At 39.7% G+C, this 19,241-nt stretch overlaps 2 protein-coding genes across 2 annotated transcripts in view; both read left to right on the forward strand.

Annotated features, from left to right (window-relative positions):
* The first annotated feature begins 358 nt into the window (after nucleotides 1-358).
* On the forward strand, nucleotides 359-8,923 carry LOC116382918 (lymphoid-restricted membrane protein-like). The gene is made up of 15 exons (XM_031846362.1): nucleotides 359-809; nucleotides 928-1,032; nucleotides 1,125-1,305; nucleotides 1,939-1,997; nucleotides 2,083-2,143; nucleotides 2,234-2,392; nucleotides 5,367-5,484; nucleotides 5,584-5,634; nucleotides 6,649-6,726; nucleotides 6,805-6,861; nucleotides 6,951-7,010; nucleotides 7,408-7,463; nucleotides 8,302-8,395; nucleotides 8,492-8,620; nucleotides 8,715-8,923. The coding sequence occupies exons 1-15, from the start codon at nucleotides 791-793 to the stop codon at nucleotides 8,856-8,858; spliced, it is 1,371 nt and encodes a 456-aa protein (XP_031702222.1). The 5' UTR covers nucleotides 359-790; the 3' UTR covers nucleotides 8,859-8,923.
* Nucleotides 8,924-9,057: 134 nt separating this feature from the next.
* Nucleotides 9,058-19,241, forward strand: part of LOC116382919 (uncharacterized) — a gene marked incomplete at its 5' end in the record, with an annotated part of 10,243 nt that continues 59 nt past the window's right edge. The window contains 4 exons of the mRNA XM_031846363.1: nucleotides 9,058-9,771; nucleotides 11,023-11,170; nucleotides 13,138-13,166; nucleotides 19,120-19,237. Of these exons, the coding sequence (XP_031702223.1) occupies nucleotides 9,058-9,771; nucleotides 11,023-11,170; nucleotides 13,138-13,166; nucleotides 19,120-19,237 (1,009 nt within the window). The remainder of the gene's footprint in view (nucleotides 9,772-11,022; nucleotides 11,171-13,137; nucleotides 13,167-19,119; nucleotides 19,238-19,241) is intronic.

Raw genomic sequence — 19,241 nt, forward strand, 5'->3', positions numbered from 1 at the left:
CACTGTCGCAGACGTCAGCAGGAGTGAGGTGGGGTGGGGTGATGGTAGAGAGGGGACTGTGGGGGTGTCAGCTGGTTTTGATGTGAAGCAGTGAGAACAAGCATTTGGGCATCTTGAAGACTTCTTATGCAAACATCACAGAGAGTCAGAGTAAGACTAGAAAAACAATTGTGAAAATGAAGCTCCTGATTTAACATTGTACAATCTTGTTTTTTGTTGTCAGAGGAGATTTCCCGGACTGAGAAGTAAGAATCTATCTTTATTTTCTCTTCTTAAAATAATATTTGATTGTTACAAACAACAGTGTCGTATAATCTCATTGTAGACATGATTTAATGGAACCCTATCATCTCTGTATATTTAGCACATACATTGATTATTTTAGTAGTGGAGATTTGGTTTAGCTATTTTGTGCTCTTCCTTAAAAACATAATTTTAACATAAAAAAAGTTAATTAAGGCAGCATTTGTCTGCCTCATTGTAGGATGACAGTAAGATAATGTGTAAGATGTACCCCACTGACTTAGATCGCACTGCATACATGTAAGCATTTTAAACAGTGAGATCTGAAGAGGAGTTATTACAAGCAAAGAAAACTTCACTTCAGATCTTAGATATGAATTGTTTTTATATGTGACTCAATTTTGATTTGAGTTTTTGCCCCCTAGACATAATAAATGGAGGAAAAGATCTGTAAAGTATTTGATGTTAATTGAAAAATCAGGTCATGTAGGAAGGAGACAGTCCATCAGCACATTTGCTCTCCAGGGATTCAGGAGAAACAAACACAATGTCTGACGGCAATGATGGTAAGTGTTGCAGTTACTTTGTTCTTTTACAAAGTATCAAAAGTAAGTTGTCTTTTCTTGCATGTGTACTTCCTGTACTTTAATGTGCTCTAACTTTTGCCCATCTCTACATGCTTAGTGTGGGAGTCAGCCGGCAGTGGGACGAAGGATAAAGACACAAGTGGATTCTCTGAACATGAACTCCTTGACATCATGTATAATACATGTAACACCGCCAACACAGGTACACAGGCTTATGTTGTTTTGACCAAGACGGATCAGAAATAATCATGTGATCTGTGAATCATTGTTCCTCTGTCTCTCTCTCATCTTCAGGAGAGGTGTTGGCCTCCACCATCATGGAGTACCTGCAGACCATGACGGCTCAGAGTCCTGAGCAGGACGGACTGGATTCCCTGCGACGGCTACTCGACCCTGACTGTCAGGACCCTCACGTGAGCAGAGAGACTTTCCAAGTCACCATAAGGGAGTGGATCGCACAGTGCAGCCAGGACAGGTGAGACAAAACACATCAACTGTGCATCATTCTGTATGACATGTAGCGTGTGGCCTACTTTAAAGAAGGACTTATATTCATTATATTCAGGACTTCAAACCTTGATTTAGCAACCACCTTTTTAATGATAGTGACATTGTTTAAATGTATCTGAATGTATTCTTCCACTATGCTCAAATATCTGCAAATCATCTGCATTTTCCAACTAAACTTACAACTTTCTGTTGTGAAACTTAGTACTTTTTACTCCACTACATTTATTTATGAGCTTGAATTACTGGTTCATCATTAAATGGAAAACATCCATGTAAAACATCTCATGATCTTAAAAAATAACAATCTAAATAGTGCCATGTTGATGCTATTTTGTTCGTGATACTTCTGTACTTTTTATATAAGTACAAATTTGAATGAAGGACTTTTACTTGTAATGGAGTGTACTCGTACTGAGTTATTGCTAGTTGTACTTACGTAAAAAATATCTACTATTCAGGCAGCAACAAGATGTAGATGTAGATTATTCCTACAACTGAAAGGGGGGACGATAGCCTGTGCATTTAGAGTTATTGAATTCCCTAATACGATTACATTTGCTGTGGATTTTCCTTTAATGACTCCGTGTGTGTGTTTCAGCTCTAATGTGGACAGCAGTCATGTATCTTGGCCTGACTCTTCTAAAGTGCCTGTAAACAGTAAGCCGTCACTGTTTTGTTCAGACTTCTGAGAAATGTCGGAATCACATCAGATGGCGGTTCACTAAACCTGATTTCCTTTCAGGATTGGAGTCCTCAGCTTCTCAAAGCAAAGCTTCCTCCTCAGAAAGCCACCAGTGTTCCTGGTTAGTTATTTGACTACTTTAATCACTGCATGTGTTTACCTCCTAGAATGTGTTGTCGTACTTCACCACAAACTGTTTGTTTGGCTTTAGTGATGGAAAAGACCTTTTAGGCACAGTGACCGACCTGAAGCACGCTCACCGCAAGCTGAGTGAGCAGAACAGCAGTCTGATGAGGACGGTGACTCAGTGTGAAGACGTAAACCTGCAGCTCACTCTTGAGGTCACTGAGCTGCGAGCTAAGCTGGCCAGGTGAGGGATTAACTACTTTCTTCTTTATTCTTTGAATCTCCCACAACATATTTAGAAGGTTCTTGAACTGATTGCTTACGAATCACAAGGCACATTAATCAGTGCAGGAGACACAGATCACCAAACCTGTTTGCACTTTACACAGAAGCTTTGACACAAGAGAGAAGACTATACAGGGAATTGTACTCAATAACAGGGAACACAAAATACAGTTGTACGCTGATGATGTTTTGCTTTATATTCGTAACCCAGATGTCTGCATTCCTGCCCTTAGTTGGCACATATTCGGTCTATAAACTTAAAAAACACAAATTTCAACATTTAATCGCCATCCACCACATGATTACGGAAGCACTCCCCATTCACTGATCTCAAAAAGCAATCAAATTTCTGGGAGTTGGGTTCACACATTGTCCAAGTGTAAACAAGAAGATTTAAGACGGATCTTAGCAATTGGTCAACATCACTACTGAACCGAGAAATGAGATAAAAATGTCTATTTTACCCAGACTACCAACAACTAATTTTTACGAATGAGACAACAAATTTACAAACAAGCAATTTATTTGGATTATAAGGAAACCAAGGACCAAATATAGTACATAAATCATCAGTAAGGAAGGAGGTCTCTCCCTAATCTGAAGAATTATTACCGTTCTGCACAATTCTTTGGTGTGACAGTGGATATGAGGCCAAATGGAAGGAGAACGAGAGTGTATGTGCGGCACTATAAGTCGTGTGTTGGTTATTAAACAGAATCATTTCTTATGGTGTAATACAATGCAATTGTATTTTACTGTTGGTCTTACCTCTTCCATATGCCACTGTTCAAGGGGTTATAATGCAGAAAGACACACCTCCAGCCTGGGGAACAACAGCTTCATACACACACTGGACTTAGTGAGCAATGCATCTTCACCTATCTTGACGAACCTTCAACACCAGAGCAAATTAGAGAAAGCCATATGAGAGAACCTGTCATTATTGGGGTTCTGCAGTACAAAAGGGACAATCGGCACCAAGTCTCTTAAAGCTGAGCCTACAGATGTCTTACTGAGACAGTGACAAAAACTGTATCAATGATAATGAAATCCTCTACAGCAAAGCAGGAGATAAATGCCAGCTTGTCCTACTAAAAGCACATTAGCAGACAGTGTTTCAAGAGTTGCACAAAGAAATGGGACAACAGGTTGTTTTCAGAAAAGAGGGGGTCCTGGTAAACTGCGATCCTGTTAGGAAAGTAAAGTTCATGTTGTCGTGAAGAGAAGGAGCAGTGAGAGTCCTGTGTATGAGGTAGTACCAGAGAGAGGGGGCCAACGTTTTACTTCCATGCAATCTAGACAAACCTGGCACAGACCCAAAACAGGAATAAAGGGGAAATCAGACACGAACAAGAACAATGCAGTCGAGAGTTCTGACAATGAAAGCAGTGAGGACGTTGAGCTGGTGTACCGATTCCCGCACTACCTGCAACCAAGTCAGAGAGCTGTAGGCATAATGGTGAGGACAATGCTGGGACACCCAGCTTAAAACCGGGATATCTAGTCACCGTGGAGGTTATGTTTCTGATGTGTTTATGGGAAAATGGTGTTCATTGTAGTCATAATTTAGGGCTGGGTATCGTTTAAAAAAGCCTGATGCCAGTACCAGTAGGCCTACCCTTAAAGTGATCCTAATACCATTAGAGTACTTCATTGATACACATCTTGTGAATGGAAGCTGTGTCTGTACCCCACTGGCAAGCCAGTAATGGGCCCCCTGCACAGCACTCATAAAGCAGTTTCTGCCCCCGACCCATGGTGGCGGGACCGGAAGGGTAAAGCCCACCCTCTGGTTCCCCCAAGTTAAAACTGTTAGCTCTTTCAGCACTGTTGTAGCTGCTGCAGTAATAGGCCAATCACACTTCGCATTAAAACCAGCCCTAAGTAAAATGTTATTTATTGCCAGTGTCATTATTAGGCTGTAGTCCCAGTGGATCACCAGTAGATGTCAGTGTCGCTACATGACAGTGAATGTGCAGGAAAAGTCATTGCGTGAATTAGGGAGATAAAGGGAATCTCAGTTTACAAGATGGAAGCAGAATACCTTGTGTAGCGATTGTCAACTTAAAGGGATATTTTTGGTATTTAATCAGCAATTTCAAAACTTTTATCAGGGAATTGTAAAAGATAGATTAACTACCACAAGCTGTATCAATAGGACAATGGGGAAAACGCGTGAAACTGTCTTTTCTACTTTTTGTTCTGTGTATTGGCCTGAATTATGTTGGAACAATCTTGTTCTTTTTTCCGTTACTCCTTAATTGAAAACACATCTTGTATCTACAGACCATGCTTGTTGGAGAAACTGTGGGGATGATGAGGTAAATCACCACCACATTTTTAGGATCTGCCCAAAGATACAACTGTTTTGGGAAAATATTTGAAGACTCATGCAGCAGATTCATGGACTTCCGATCCCATTGACATGCATGTCCCTTTATTTGGGTGATCTGCCAGAAAGAATAACAGGAAATGACAGACACCCCATGAAAATATTTACAGTAGCAGCAAATAAAAAGCACTCCCTCGTAAATAGTTACATGCCGCTCCACCTACAGTAGATAACTGGCATGAAATGATCAAAGAGGTTCATGAGATGGAAAGACTGACTTTCTTAATAAGGTTGAAAAATTATTTTAACATTGTAAGATGGACAAAATGGATCATATATTTGTTGGAATAAGGATCGGCTTGATGGTTTGCCCCGCTCATCCTCACTGCTTAAAATGTAATTTACCTGCTTTGTCTTCTTTTCAATGTGAAAGTTTCTTTCAAACTTCACTACAGCACCTCAGGTAATGGGACTCAACCCTCACTCTACCATTAGTTTAAATTTGGGTAAAACCAGAACAAAATCCCTGTTCTTGCTCATTTTTTAGAGCAGAGGTGAATCAAACAATAAGCTCTGATGTTTCTTTGGTGTGTGTGTGTAGTGCTCAGGGGTCAGCAGTGAGAGCCAGGTCCCTGACAGAAGAACTGGAGGAGACCCGTCGGGCGTTCAAAGAGGCCCAGGAGAGAGCCAGCCGCACTCAGACCAGCTGCAACCAACTGGTACATCACACACTTAACAGTCACCCAGGGAAGCTACCTTCTATGTTAGATTCATTTTTCACCGCAACTATTTTCATGCAAATCATTTATCATCATCAGAGCAAGGAGGTTGAATGCCTGAAGGTTCACATTAGGAGGCTGGAAGACAAGGTAATGTAGTTTTAAACGTAAGTCTAAATGTGTGTATGTTCAAGGCTCCTTTATTGTCATTCTACAACTAAGGGTTGCACAGCGAAATGCAAGTCCCATTATGCTACACGGGTAAAAGAACAAAACATAAAAAAATGTTTATGGGGGAGTACAGATGGTGAGTTGAGGCATCTCACCCTACTGATATCAGTGATGCTTGGTACTGTATATGGGTACCAATGATGTTCAGGGAGGTTGTAATCACCTTCTGCGAGGACAAGGGAGATACAACACGGCATGAACTGCGTCACTCCCATACAGTTTATGCTGTCTATGGTTACATACTGGCTTCCGCCCTTCCCTTTCATCACGAAACTTCTTGCTTTTCATTTTGGTGCTTTCTTAAGAAATGATTCCGTACATTGACAATAGAGTGAAAATTGGTAGAATCATGTTTTGAGTGAAGAATCTCTTTACATTTTCTTATACCATGAAATAATACCGGCACCACAAAAACCCAAAGAAATACCGTGATATACATTTTAAGTGATATCGCCCACCCCTACGCGTTGCAGAGCCCTTTTGTCCTGAGCCGTGCACATCCCGTGCCAGTTTGAAATGTTTTCCAGACAGGATGGGTTCTTTTGCTAATCTGTAAAAGTTAAGTAGGACTTGGCACGGGGATTTTGGGGAAGTTTCCTCGAGGAACACAGCTGTTTCTGAGCTTTTTTTTAACCAGATTGGAGATGTGAGATGACCATGTCAAGTTGTTTGTGATGCTGATTCCCAGGAACTTAAAACTGTTCACTTGCTCCACCTCGGCTCCATTGATGTACACAGGGGGTGTGTGTCTTCGCTTTCTAAAATCAACAATCATCTCCTTGGTTTTACTGCATTTCAGCAGTGGTTTGTTGTGCACCACTCTGTAGGATTGTTGATTTCCCCCGGTATGAATTCTCATTGTTGTTTGTAATCTGGCCGATGATGGATTTAAAAAAAACTAACGTTGATCTTCTTTTCTTTGTGTCCACACAGAATGAAAAACTCAGCTTTGAAAGGACATGTTCAGAAGATAGTATCAACAAACTCCGGAAGGTCAATGCTGAGTTGAGGGTAGGAACAGATCAGTAAAACACTCTTGTGTTTGTCTCTGCGTTATGAGTTGAGAGTTAAACATCTAAATGTTCACAGGCCGAACTCGAGGAAACCCTGGTTATGTTTACACTGAGAGACCGAGAAATCGCAAAGGTTGGTCTTTCTGGATATTTTTATCAGAAAAAAATTGTCGGTCAGCATTTTTTGTATTTTCAACTTTACTTTCAAATGTTTCCGTGTAGAAAGATATTCTTATGGATAAGATGAAGAACTCTCATGTGGAGAACCACAACATGATTGAGGTAGGTTTTTTGTCTCAAAGCAAACACTTTGAATTTGAAAGAAGTTGCGGTGATATGGAATTAAGTGAATCTTATTTGACATCTCGTGCTATAGAGTCGAGTAGGTACTTTACATCATGTTAAATCACGAAGAGAGACCTTTTTCAAATGCAATGTGATGCAAACAATAAGATCAAGCCTGTCAAAGAATTGACTGAAGTATTACAACAATGAGCGAACCATATTTTCTTTCTATTGAGCAAACTTGTCAGCCTCATAATAAGAATATATACAACAGGAACACTGACAATTTGAAGAATGTTATATCTCAAATGTGCTAATGTATTAACGGTTTGGATGGACGTTTTGGCTGTTATTTACCACATTAACGCTGTTCTGGTGTAACGCTGTTCTGCAGGGTCTGCAGTCAGAGCTGGCGAGGTTACAGGAACATTCACACCATGTTCTTTTGAGGTACTTCCGTCTATGTTCAATCTACATTTTGTTCTCTGAAACTATTTACCATTTTCCTTTCTTTGACTTTGCAGCATGAAGTTGAACAGTAGTGATGGAATTGTGCATTCAACTGTTATGTGGCTTTTATACGATGTCGTCACTTTACTGCTTACTTTATTATTGATATTATATTATTTTACTAGATTATTATTATTATTTATTTCATTTCTTAGTTTGTTCTTATCGTATCAATTGGTTTTATGTTTCATCTAGTGTACTGTGTTATCGGGGTTTAACTCTTACCTAGTTTTTCTTGCTTTGTTGGGCCTCACTGTTGAGCTTTGTGTTGTTTTACTGCCTTTCTTTAGCTTTGCTTTGTCTGTCAAAGCACTTTGTAAACTCTGTTTTTAAAGGAGCCATATAAATGAAGTTATTATTTTTATTTTTATTTCAAAGACAGAGGAGGTACCAGCTTACATAGTTTTGTAGAAAAGTAAACACGATAATTTAGAGAACATTTCAACACGATAGACCTTTTTTTTACAGCAGGCATGTTGACTTGTTGTAGGAAAAACACAGTTGTTATTCATGAAATGAATAAAAGTGTCCCTGTGATTCATAACAGCATAACAGTGAGCCAACATGCACAACACCAGGACCCTGAAGCTGAAAGAGCTAAACAGAATTCAGCCATCACTAATTTGATCATTTACACCTGTGCTTTTCCTGTCAAAAGTTTCTCCGTGAAATAGGCCTGTTGTGTGTGAACTGCACAATTAATACAAGTTTAATTGAATGTACGTTTTTATTCTAATACATAGTGAGTGAGGGCTTTTCTTCTGTTTGTTCCTGACAGGTATGACAGACACTGTATCAGTCCTCAGATTCTCTACAGTCGAGATCCTCCAAACCACCGCTCTCTGCAGAGCGAGATGCAGGATATGCAGCAGGTAGGAAGCGCATGCCGTCTACAGGTTATCTTTTCATAGTGCTGATATTCTGCCTCATGTTGACAGTTATTCCTCTGCCTTCTTTGTCTGCATCAGCATCACAGAGATCTGGACGACAGAAGCCTCGCGTCCCTGCACACACACAACGATGATATTCAGAGCATCATCCACAGGATTAAGTCTGCAGAAATAGCTCATCTTCTGCACAATAAGTATCCTGAGAGGGTGAGGGGAGAATCAACAGAGGATGATAATTAGTACATGCAGTAACATGTATGCGTATCAATCTGTCTTTTCTCGTGTCTTCTTTCACATGCAGGACTCTGCTCCTGTAGAAACACAGGAGAGGCCTTTTCCTCACCGCCAGCAGCAACAGGCAAGCATCAAGCAGCAGCTTGTCAATGTGTATGTGAGTTTTTTACCTCCCTTTCTCCTGTTATGGTCACAGACTGGATTTGGTTGATGTTAGCCTCTGTTCTTAGAAGCTTTCTCCGGCTAATAAAAAGGGGTGTCCGTTTTTGACAGTATATTTATTGGAGTCTCCATTACGCAACCTATAGGAGTTACTATCTTCTGTGTGTTAGACTCTATCGAGGATAAGTGCAGTTTTAGTACCCCTTGGTAACTACAGACATAACAGTGTGTAAAGCTGATGTTTATAAAACTGCAGTGGTGGTTTCAGGCTGCAGGAGCTGGAGCTGCACAAGTGTGTGTGGGAGGAGAAAGGGGAGAAGGTGGAGGAGCGGTGGAGAGCCTGGGAGAAGGAGCAAAAACAGAGCCAGACTCAGATCCAGGAGGCCAAGAAGGTGGCTGTGGTGAACTGGTGGAAAGCTCGCAGTGTAGAGGGGGCTAAGGCCCGGACAAAAGACACCCAGTCAGGCCAGGAGACCCGTGAAACACAAGTTAACCTCCAGCAAGCCGAGCAGACGATCACTGATATGAGGGAGCAGGTTTGCCTCCTGCAAACCTCTCTAAGATCTGCACAGGAGTGTGTCGCGGAGAAAAAGAACAGCGGTCTTCATATCGACAAGGGAACCAACACAGAGAGAAACGAACCCGACGGAGATGTGAAGAAGGATCAGAGGGATGCAGCGGTCGCTACGGATATTACAAGTGGAGCCTCAGAGCAGGAGCAAACCCAGCTTCGGGTGACTGCAGACGGCCTCCTGGAGACCCTCGGAAGGATGGAGGCGATGGTTAACAGCGCTCTGGAGACCACTGAGCTGGTGAGAGAGAGCGAGCAGAGGGTGAGCCAGGTGAAAGTGAGGATGGAGAGCATCACTCTGAAGGTGGAGGAGGCTCTGGTACGAGCAGCCGACACTGACGAGCAGCTGAATGTTCTGGAGGCCAGGATCACAGAAAAAGATCAAACTCAGGTTGGTTTGTGTTAACGATCAGTTTCAGCTTCAATTAGAGTAATAGTTAAAGTCAATTGTAATTCATTTAATGATCTTGAATTGAAAAGGTCAGAATCGTTAAAGAAACAAGTATGTTGTACTGCTAACATGTATTTTGTATTTATTTAGTTAAATTTGACATAAAATAATGCAGGGAAGTTAATATTTGAAAAAAGCACCTGCAAATTATATAGACATTTAATTTAAAATCAAATGTATTATTGTCATGTGTGTCCAGAATCCAGTCATGATTTCAAAACATGAATACCAGGGAACTGGTATTCAAACTGCCAGAATACATGATGCTGGTATTAAAGGTTTAGAGCTGAGGTTATGACATTACTTGCACTCTTGTCACAAAACACAGGAATTTGACTGTATCAGACTGTTGCATTTGCAGTGGTGGAGGAAGTATTTAGAACTTTTACTTAAGTAAAAGTAGCATTACTATAGTGTAGAAATACGCTGTTCTCATTGCATTAATGTGTTCATCACTTCAATGTTGCAGGTGTTAAGGTGGAGCTTATTTTAATTACTTAATATATTTAACCTGCGAGGTAGCGTGTGATCTTACATAATCATTTTTGATAATATTTTGGATTATGATTGTCTAATAAGTAATTAGTAACTCCAGTTAATAAATGTATGTAGTGGAGTAAAAAGTACAATAATTGTCTCTCAATTGTAGTGGAGTGGAAGTATAAAGTATCACTTGAAATACTCAAGTAGAGTACAAACACCTCAAAAAAGGTACGGCACTTGAGTAAATGTACTTAGTTATATCCCTTTCATTCATTTTTATAATTTGTAATGACCCGAGGAGGTAAACTATGAAGTATTTCAAATAAAAAAAGCAAACAATAGATCAATGTCCAAGAAATAAACATAATTTGGCCTAGCAGAATTTATGTTTTCTTATTTCTTCCAGTCAGAGGCAACTGCTGATCTCTATGTTAGGAATGACTGTTGTAAAGGAGTGTGCAAAAATAGCTTTGGGAAGGTTTTTCATGTTCACATGCAGCCATTGGACTCTCAACCAAACCTTAAATATGTAGTAATAATACGTATTTTCTCCAGTATTAATCTTATAATTGTGATTTCATATTTATTACATAACATAAATTGTAACTTTATGACAGTCAAACACATGAAGTTGTTTTGTTGTCTCTATTAATGTCTCCTATGTTGGACAGGGATCAAACTGTTTCCTCTGTCTGTACTTTCTTGAAGTCTCCGTGTCCCAGTCTGCCAGCTGATCCAGGCACAGACGTCACAGGCTCTACGGCTGAGTCCGATGTGGAGCCTGAAGAGGGAGACGGTCTTCCTCCATCTCCTGTCATTCCAGAAGTCGGTGAGACTCCACAGCTGCCTATGAATGGTATGATGGCTTCATTATAGTGTTATCGTGTTCATCAGGTAATCATTTAGACAAAGATGAATTAAAGGTACTTCCTTCTTTAAAATGAGGGGAGGCCAGAATGTTTTTTTTTAATGTCAACACAGTGAGGGTAAGTATTTTTAGCTACATGCCATTTTTAATGGACAACACTTTTATACTTTGTTTTTGTGAATTTTTGTGTTACAGCCCACTTACCATTCATGTCTGAATTGTTCTGAAGTGCTTTGAGCGTGTTGTATAACGAAAAAGATTTGCAGCTCACACAGTACACAATGCAGGCTTTTAAGTGCATTACAGTAGGGATTTAACACAAGCAGAACTATTTAAATGTAAATAAAAGAAGAGACTTTCTTCATTGGGAAAGGTTTCATCGTATTTGGAGCGCTCCCCACACTGCAAGATATAAGTATTAACATTATCTTGAGAATACTGTACTTTACCTTTATTTATTTATCAGCGACACCATAGATTCATTTTCATTAGTGTGATATAACATTTGCTAGATTTAACCAAAAGGTGTCATCTGCAATTCCTGGATTTGTTAATGTTAAGCACAAAAACAACGAGCAAGACGAGAAGCAGGCAGGACAACATCAGAGCACATATTTTCAGACACAGCATTAATTAAAAGAAAGCTTATAAAAGCCGTTGTGAAACCGCATGTCACATAAACGCATTCATAAACCAAGCTAAGAGTCATGCTAGCGGCTCTGTGAGGCTTTGCTTTGGCACTGCTGGTGCTTTGAGCTAAATGCTAACATGTTCTCAACGATAACAGGCTGATTTTAGGCAGGTGTCATGTTTACAGCATTTGTAGCATCTTAGTTTAGCATGCTAACAGTAGCTAATTGTTTTCTAATATTTTAGTTAATGTGGGCTTTTAAATGTCTATCAGTACTGCAGTATCCGTGCTGATGCTATGTGTTTTTGATGCCATCTAGGGTACAGTGGAGTACTCTGCCTCCATTAAGGCTTTTAAAACTACTTCATATTCCCTCTTCATCCACCGTACACGATCATTAATATCATTAATATGAGATATTAAATCAACTTTAGGCACACTGTACAAAAAAAACGTGATGAATAAAGTTGTGTGCTGAATAGAGTTCCATTCAAGACTAAATGTAAATAATTTAGAAAAGCAGTCTCTAATGATGTGTGAGTGTGTGTGTGCCAAAACACTGCCAAGAATCTACTGTACATCTTCATCACCTTCATCTCGTCATGCACCGCTGCAGGTTTTTTTCTCAATGCTTTGTGTAATGATTTATAGTAAAAGTAAAATCAGTCTGTAAGAAGAGCATTACTCAAGTATCTTTAGAGTCTGATCTGGTTCTTCTAACAGTCAAAATACGTGGCACCATCAAATAAGACACATAAAAGCAGTTGAGTCTTGTTTTTTACATGTATTCTGTCATATGTGAACTATACTAGTTCATTTAATTACCTTTACCTAATGCAATTACCTTTAAATTGCGCTATTGCTGCTCAGCTCTAACGGTGCTCTACAACAGGTTACTGGTGTTTAGCCCTTTGCTTGATATCACAATATTACCGACCTTTTCCTTAGAGTGGCTAAAGCAGACGACACAGTAGCGTTTACTTGGGCCAAGAGCTACCAACCAGATCAAGCACCTCATGTACTCAAAATGGTTGCCAGGTTATTGTTGCCCCTAGTTATAGAGGTGGACAAGCGGGGTGAGGTACTTCCTGAAACAAGAGTTACAGTAGCTCTAACGATCAGATCAATACCAGCATCAACCTCACAGGACAGAAAACTAAATTTATTTCTTCCACATTTGTTTCCTCATTCTGTTTCTCTCTCTCTCTCTCACACACACACACTGACTTCTCTCTGACGTCTCATGAAATTTGCATTGCACATGCTTTCCTGTTAAATGCAAATGAACTGTTTTCACTGTCTGTCTGTGTTCTGGCTCCAACAGGTGGCACCGGAGGAGCCAGCTGCAGCAAGGTAAGACTCCTTCCTGCTCTACTGCAGTAACATATGATATTATTTCTGTATGTAGAGGCAGGACTGCATGCCTAATGTATTGTGTGATTCTGTATCTTTCATGTTTTTGAACTGGCTTGTTGGAAATTGAGAGGATACTGATTACTACTTTTAAGCAAGTTCAATTTGATTTAGTGGTTTGGGCAGAGGTGGAAAATAACAATCTTGAGGTACTTTATTTGAGTATATATCCTACTTTATAGCTGAATATTGTACTTTATACAATACTCCAACCCTTCCTAAGAAATAGTCTCACTATTTAGCATTCATAGCATTATACAAACATTTATCAAATTGTTTATAACACACTATAATGTAGTTGTAAGCAGACATAAGGACATTTTAATGAACAGTACAATTACAGCTTGTCCGATAAAGACATTACAACTGTGTTTTATGATATTGTGATAAAGTATATATTATGATAAACATTTATATGCTTAAATGTATATCATATTGTGTTATAAACCATTAACTTAAAGTTGATATACTACTTATAAGTGCTAAATAGAGGTAAATAAAGTTACGTGCAGCCCTTTTCAGATTCAAATTTTACATTAAAAAACATACGATAAACATATAAACTACAATAGATAAAATACAAATTGTAACCAGTGGTTCCCAACATTTTTGCCCCTCATAAAAAAGCAATGAATAGTTTAAGCCCCATGTCTCTTTTCAGGTAAGCTGTTAGTAGTTTCACCAAAGAGAAATTTCCCTTCGCTGGGTAACATTTTAAAGCTCAAGAGGTAAATGATCAGATGATTAACAATAACGTTTTTTCTTCTTTCCTCTCTCATGGATCGTCTCACAACCTCTTTTTATTTATTTCGTGACCCTCTTGTGAACCACTGGACTAAACTACTTAATTTAAAACTAGCTACACCTCAACCAAGTACGGCAGTAAAATGCTACTGACATGTACGCATTGATGCATCAGTATTAATAATCTTATAATGCAATTCATGATAATATGTCGGTCACAAGGGCCATTTTTCTGCAGAGCGAGTACTTTCACTTTTGATTCTTCAAAAGTTTCCCTGAAGGAAACAGAGTATTTTACATTGTTGTTAATCTGAATACTTTCCCCGCTGGATTTAGGTAAAACAACACAATATCAATGCCAAATAACTTGACTTGACTTGAACTAAACAAGAAGAACATCTGACTTTTTTGCACAAATTGCTCCTTTTGATGTTTATTTTTATCAGCTCATCTTAATTCAAAGCGTGATGCTGTAATTAGCTGTGAACGTCAGCTGCGTTAGTCCAAACAGTGTGACTCTGTGTGTGCTGTGATCTTTTTTCCTCACAACATTGAGGATGATCCCTGCTCTTAAAACCAAAATCTCTCGCCACTAAAATGCAGCACAAATGGTGCGATGTTTGACAAACAATAATGAACTACAAAAGCTCAGAAGTAGATGCATGGATTCCTCTTAGGCTGTAGAGTAAACACAGATTAGATGGACACAATCTATCTATCTATCTATCTCTCACAAACATGCCCTCGCACACAACAACACACAAAATACTCTCCCACTGCTCCCACACTCCAATTAGAGAAACAAACCCTGCAGAAAATAAACAACGTTCTTTTTTTAAACTTACTTCAGGTTTTAGTTGAGGGATGATCAGTGGAGCAGCAGCCTGGGAACACACACACACACACACACACACACACACACACACGCATACTCTACAGCAGCCCAAAGAGGCATACAGAGCCCTTCTCCTTAAATGGTCAAAGCTCCCAGGAGTGAAAGAGAGGCTGCTGCTGAAAAAAGACAGAGAACAGAGGGGACGGGAGAAGGAAGGAGAAGCCCCGAGGAAAGAGGATTTTTCTGAGGAAAAGGGCTGAGAGTGACAGTTTGACTGTGGGAAGTCGGTCTGAGTTGGAGAGATCAGCAGGAGTGAGTGTGTTTCGCCACAGCGCTACTGGTGGACTCAGGTAACGTGCGTGCTCTCTGTGGACAGGTTCAGATGATCGGCTGCGTGGAGCTGCGCTCTCTTAGTGGGTGATGGTTTTAGGTGGACACAGGACTTGCAAGTTCAGCAGCATCAGCCATCTGTTAGCGTCTTTGTAGCTGCGTCAAACTTGTGCAAGAAAGTGTGTTTTGGGCCTTTTGGATAGCTGTCGGTCTGACTTGTGGCCGCTGAGGTGAGTTTACATAATCTAGTCTTTGTCTGGAAGTGAAACTCAACGTCACTTTTATGTCTTCTTTCTGTGTGATCATGCGTATTAAACTCAGTGACTCGATCTGCTCACTCACCTGACTGTTCATCTCTCTGTGCATTCATTTTTTTTCTGTCTTTCTCTCTCTTCCGCTGTCCTGGTATCTCATATTATAGCTCTGTAGCAACCACTTCCTCTGCTGGCCCTGTACTCCGTGCTTCACACAACCAAATTTTAAACAAATCTGGCAAGAGGGAGTGGGCTTATGTAACAGAGGAGGGGAGGAGGGTGCCGGCCTGAGGAAAAAGACAGCTAGGCCTGGCAGCAGGGAGAAGCACATTTTGAAACTAATGGTTCTAAAGGACACATATTTTTCTTATTTTAGAAGATGAGTGTGTCCTTTAAGAACACAGTTGTCCTCAAGGAGTTGTGGTAGAGGGTTTTTCTATGTTCCGGCTTGTATGTTCTGTCCTCTTCCCCCCACAGGAAACAATCTGAGTGATTCAATTACTCTGCAATATTTATCTCAGTCTCACGGTCTGCTGGGGAAACGGTCTGCACCGTTGAGCCTCCTGCAGTGCAGGTTGGCGTCTCTGCTTGGGCTGAGTCAGGATTCTGTCCTCAGAATATATTCAAACTTGTTGAGTTACAAAACCAAGTTATTTTTGGTTGCTTTGTAAGAAGTTTTTTTTCTTCTGAGAAATAGGTAAACAGACTTGGCAGTACAAATACAAGCTGTTCAACTGTCCTCTGATTTCTTTGTTTTTATTCTTCTTTGTCTAATTATTCATCTCCTTGTGTTATGATGAAAACAACTGTTACAACTGTAGAAAAAGTGGCAAATTGATGAAAGAATAAAACCCATGGTTAACATTTACATGTTTAGTCAGTAACGACAAATGCAGGTGGTTGTTACCAAAGCTGCCCTGTACTCCAGGGGAATTTAGTTAATCGCGTTAGAAATATTTGACGCCTCACTCTCATATTTATATATGCAGAACCTCAAAGCTGACCTCTTTTGCTCTGATTTGATTAATAATCACAGAAGAAGTTCATACTTTCAGGTATGAGAATCAGATGCATTAAAATGTTGAAATGTCTGTATTAATGCTAGTGCAGGCTGAGAAGTAGTAGTGAATGTAATGCAGTATGACAGTACTCTTGTAGTCAGGAAATGTAGTCAGATTGCTGGGAGACAGTTAAACAACCCATTTCCTCCCCAGTGACTCACAGTATTTCTGTCCCTATATGTTCCCAAGAACTTGTCATGTTTGTGATGACAAAGAACAGCACACTGCATATTCTGGCCCTGAATTCACAAAACATCTGTCCTTGCATAAAGTGCATGCCATACCTCTGAAAGAACCAATAATTCATCACACCTTTCACTCGCCTGCAGGCCTTTCTCATCATCTGCACTGGCAGTAAAAACACCACCATGTCTGTGCTGGTCATGCATATGTATTTCTTTCTATTTTTGGTGAGACCAAACAAATGGTTGGACATTAGCATCCAGCACAAGAACACTGACAATAGTTCATACAGACTCTTTGTGCACTGAGCTCCTTCAAAGGGTTAAATGTGCTCTGCACTTGGCTTTGCATAAATGTGTTACTAACAAGGGTGAAGCTGGGAGTTCAAACAATGGTTCAAACAAGTGCACACATACTGTTTTATTGACAAATTCACTGGCTTTTTTCTTGTAGCAGCAAGCAGAATATCTTATTTTGCGACATTTGAATATGTCACTTTAAACTATAGGAAACTAAACATTTATGGATTTTGTTTTCTTAGGATTAAATGAATAAATGTTTAATCGAGACAATAGAAATGATTGTTAGTTGCACCTCTATTACATATGCAGCGTAGCGCAAGCTTTGTTTTTGATTTGGGAGAGATTTGAACATGAGCATGCCGTCTATCACAAATATAATAATCCACTAATATATATTTGCATGGACCGTATCATGGGTTCAGATGATCCTTCCCAGCCTCTATTTTAGTAACAAGATTTTCTGTTTCCTCATTGCCATAATTGATCAGTTATTTTCCTTCTTCTCGGAGCTAAGTGCTGCGCTAGTTTGTTGGCTTTTGGCTTTCCTCTAACTCTACTTGTATTTATTTTTGTATCTTTGGCCGATTATGATCTCATCTCTGTTATTATAATTATACTGACAGTCTCTTCCAACTTTAACTTTAATAAAATGAAGCTTTAATTAATTCAAACTGTTGATTAGCTTAAGTGGCAATCTCAACGATTGTCATTTAAATAAATGTCTGAGTCCCTATCTGTCACTGAAGGAGGTAACACAATGGTGACTGAGCCTATGGCCCACTAATTAAAGTTTCGCAAAATGTAGGTTATACTGTATATTCACAGTATTACAAAATGGGTGTCTGTGACAACATTCCAGGAAACATGCTGTATTACAGTTTTTCTCCGTTGTATACACACACAAAATGAAACACTGCACACAATTATGAAAACTTGAGGGTCATGTATCAGCAAAAAGATTAAAATTCCTTTATTTTCATCAAATATAAATTCTAAAGCAACCAGGACTGAAACCTTAAGGATTGCCACTTTTAGTTTTAAAAATAAATAAAAAGCAGAGTAATGATTTCTCCTCTCAGGTATCTTCCATGCTTGTTCCACACAGCATCTTCTCACAAGCCGTCTCTTGCGTTGCACTGTCCCTCAGGAACTCATAGCCTCTGTCAGCCTGTGAGAGGAAGTGACACCGAACGTAGCAGAGTTTTATAACAACCCTGTGGATCTCGATCAGTGTGCTACCTGAAGAAAAAACATACTTCACTTTGTCATGGCTCTCAGACACGAGTGGTTTTTATTTGCATTTTCGATCAATCATGTTGTGAAGCAGAGAATTCTGCGTGAATGTTGCAGTTTTTCTTTGTCGCTCCACAGATCATCCCTCAAATAAATATGATGAAACTGACTTCTCGAGTCTAGAAGAGTTTCTCTATCCTTAATGCTTATTTTTTTTCTTCCGTTTTCCCAGTGAACTAAATATATTCCCAAAGTCAAAGGTGCCCTGTGAAGTTTTCTTTTAAACCAATAAACGTTATGTTAACATTTAGTGTTTCTCACCAAATATTTTCAAAAAGCCTACTGTCCATTCCTTGGTGTATGCGGGTCCTCCTGCATGTTGTGTGCACAATACAAACACAACGGGGACCCACTCGTACGACATTGCTCCATAGTTCTACTTGTGGTCAAACACTCCCCATCTTTAAGTGATACTTCGGAGTATTTGCTGAACTTCCTTTGACCCAGGGTGATGGAGAGAGTGCAACAAGTGTCCACCACTGTACTTTCTTGATGGCATGGCTGATGAAATGTTTCATGACATTTTTTTATTGTATTTAATGTTTACCTCTCACTAGAAATGAATGTATTTTTGTGAGAGTTTTGTTTTTGATGTTACAGCCTTTTGGGTAAAGATTAGCTGCCGTTCCAAGGCAATGGTGAATGAAGCTCTTTTGGGATTTATTCATTGTGTCCATGTTTTTTTTTTTTTAAGCTGTAGTTCACCAGAAAAGACTTCCTTCAGAATATCGCCATTAATTTGTTATTAATTTTATTTAAAGATCAGCAGCTAAAGTTCAATAACTGTAATTAAGGAACAGTTACCGTTGACATTTACTCAACTAATGCATATGTGTCTACTCATGCATAACATACTTGTGTTTGTGTCTTCATGCTTGCATGATCTTGCAGCTCCAGGAGGAGGAGGAGGAGGAGCAACACTTCCCGCAGAGATCTCCTCCTGAGCAAAGTGATCACAACTCCGAGGAGTCCTGTGCTGAGTCCTGTGCTGAGTCCTGTGCTGAGTCCTGTGC

This window comes from Anarrhichthys ocellatus, unplaced genomic scaffold (assembly GCF_004355925.1).
Source record: "Anarrhichthys ocellatus isolate YVR2014 unplaced genomic scaffold, GSC_Weel_1.0 scaffold6, whole genome shotgun sequence".
NCBI lineage: Eukaryota > Metazoa > Chordata > Actinopteri > Perciformes > Anarhichadidae > Anarrhichthys > Anarrhichthys ocellatus.

Bases quoted from the DNA above. Each gene is read 5' to 3' on its own strand.
- LOC116382918 (XM_031846362.1), top strand. The intron at 5,635-6,648 runs GTAATGTAGTTT...GTGTCCACACAG, and splicing joins TTAGGAGGCTGGAAGACAAG to AATGAAAAACTCAGCTTTGA. The intron at 6,727-6,804 runs GTAGGAACAGAT...AAATGTTCACAG, and splicing joins AGGTCAATGCTGAGTTGAGG to GCCGAACTCGAGGAAACCCT.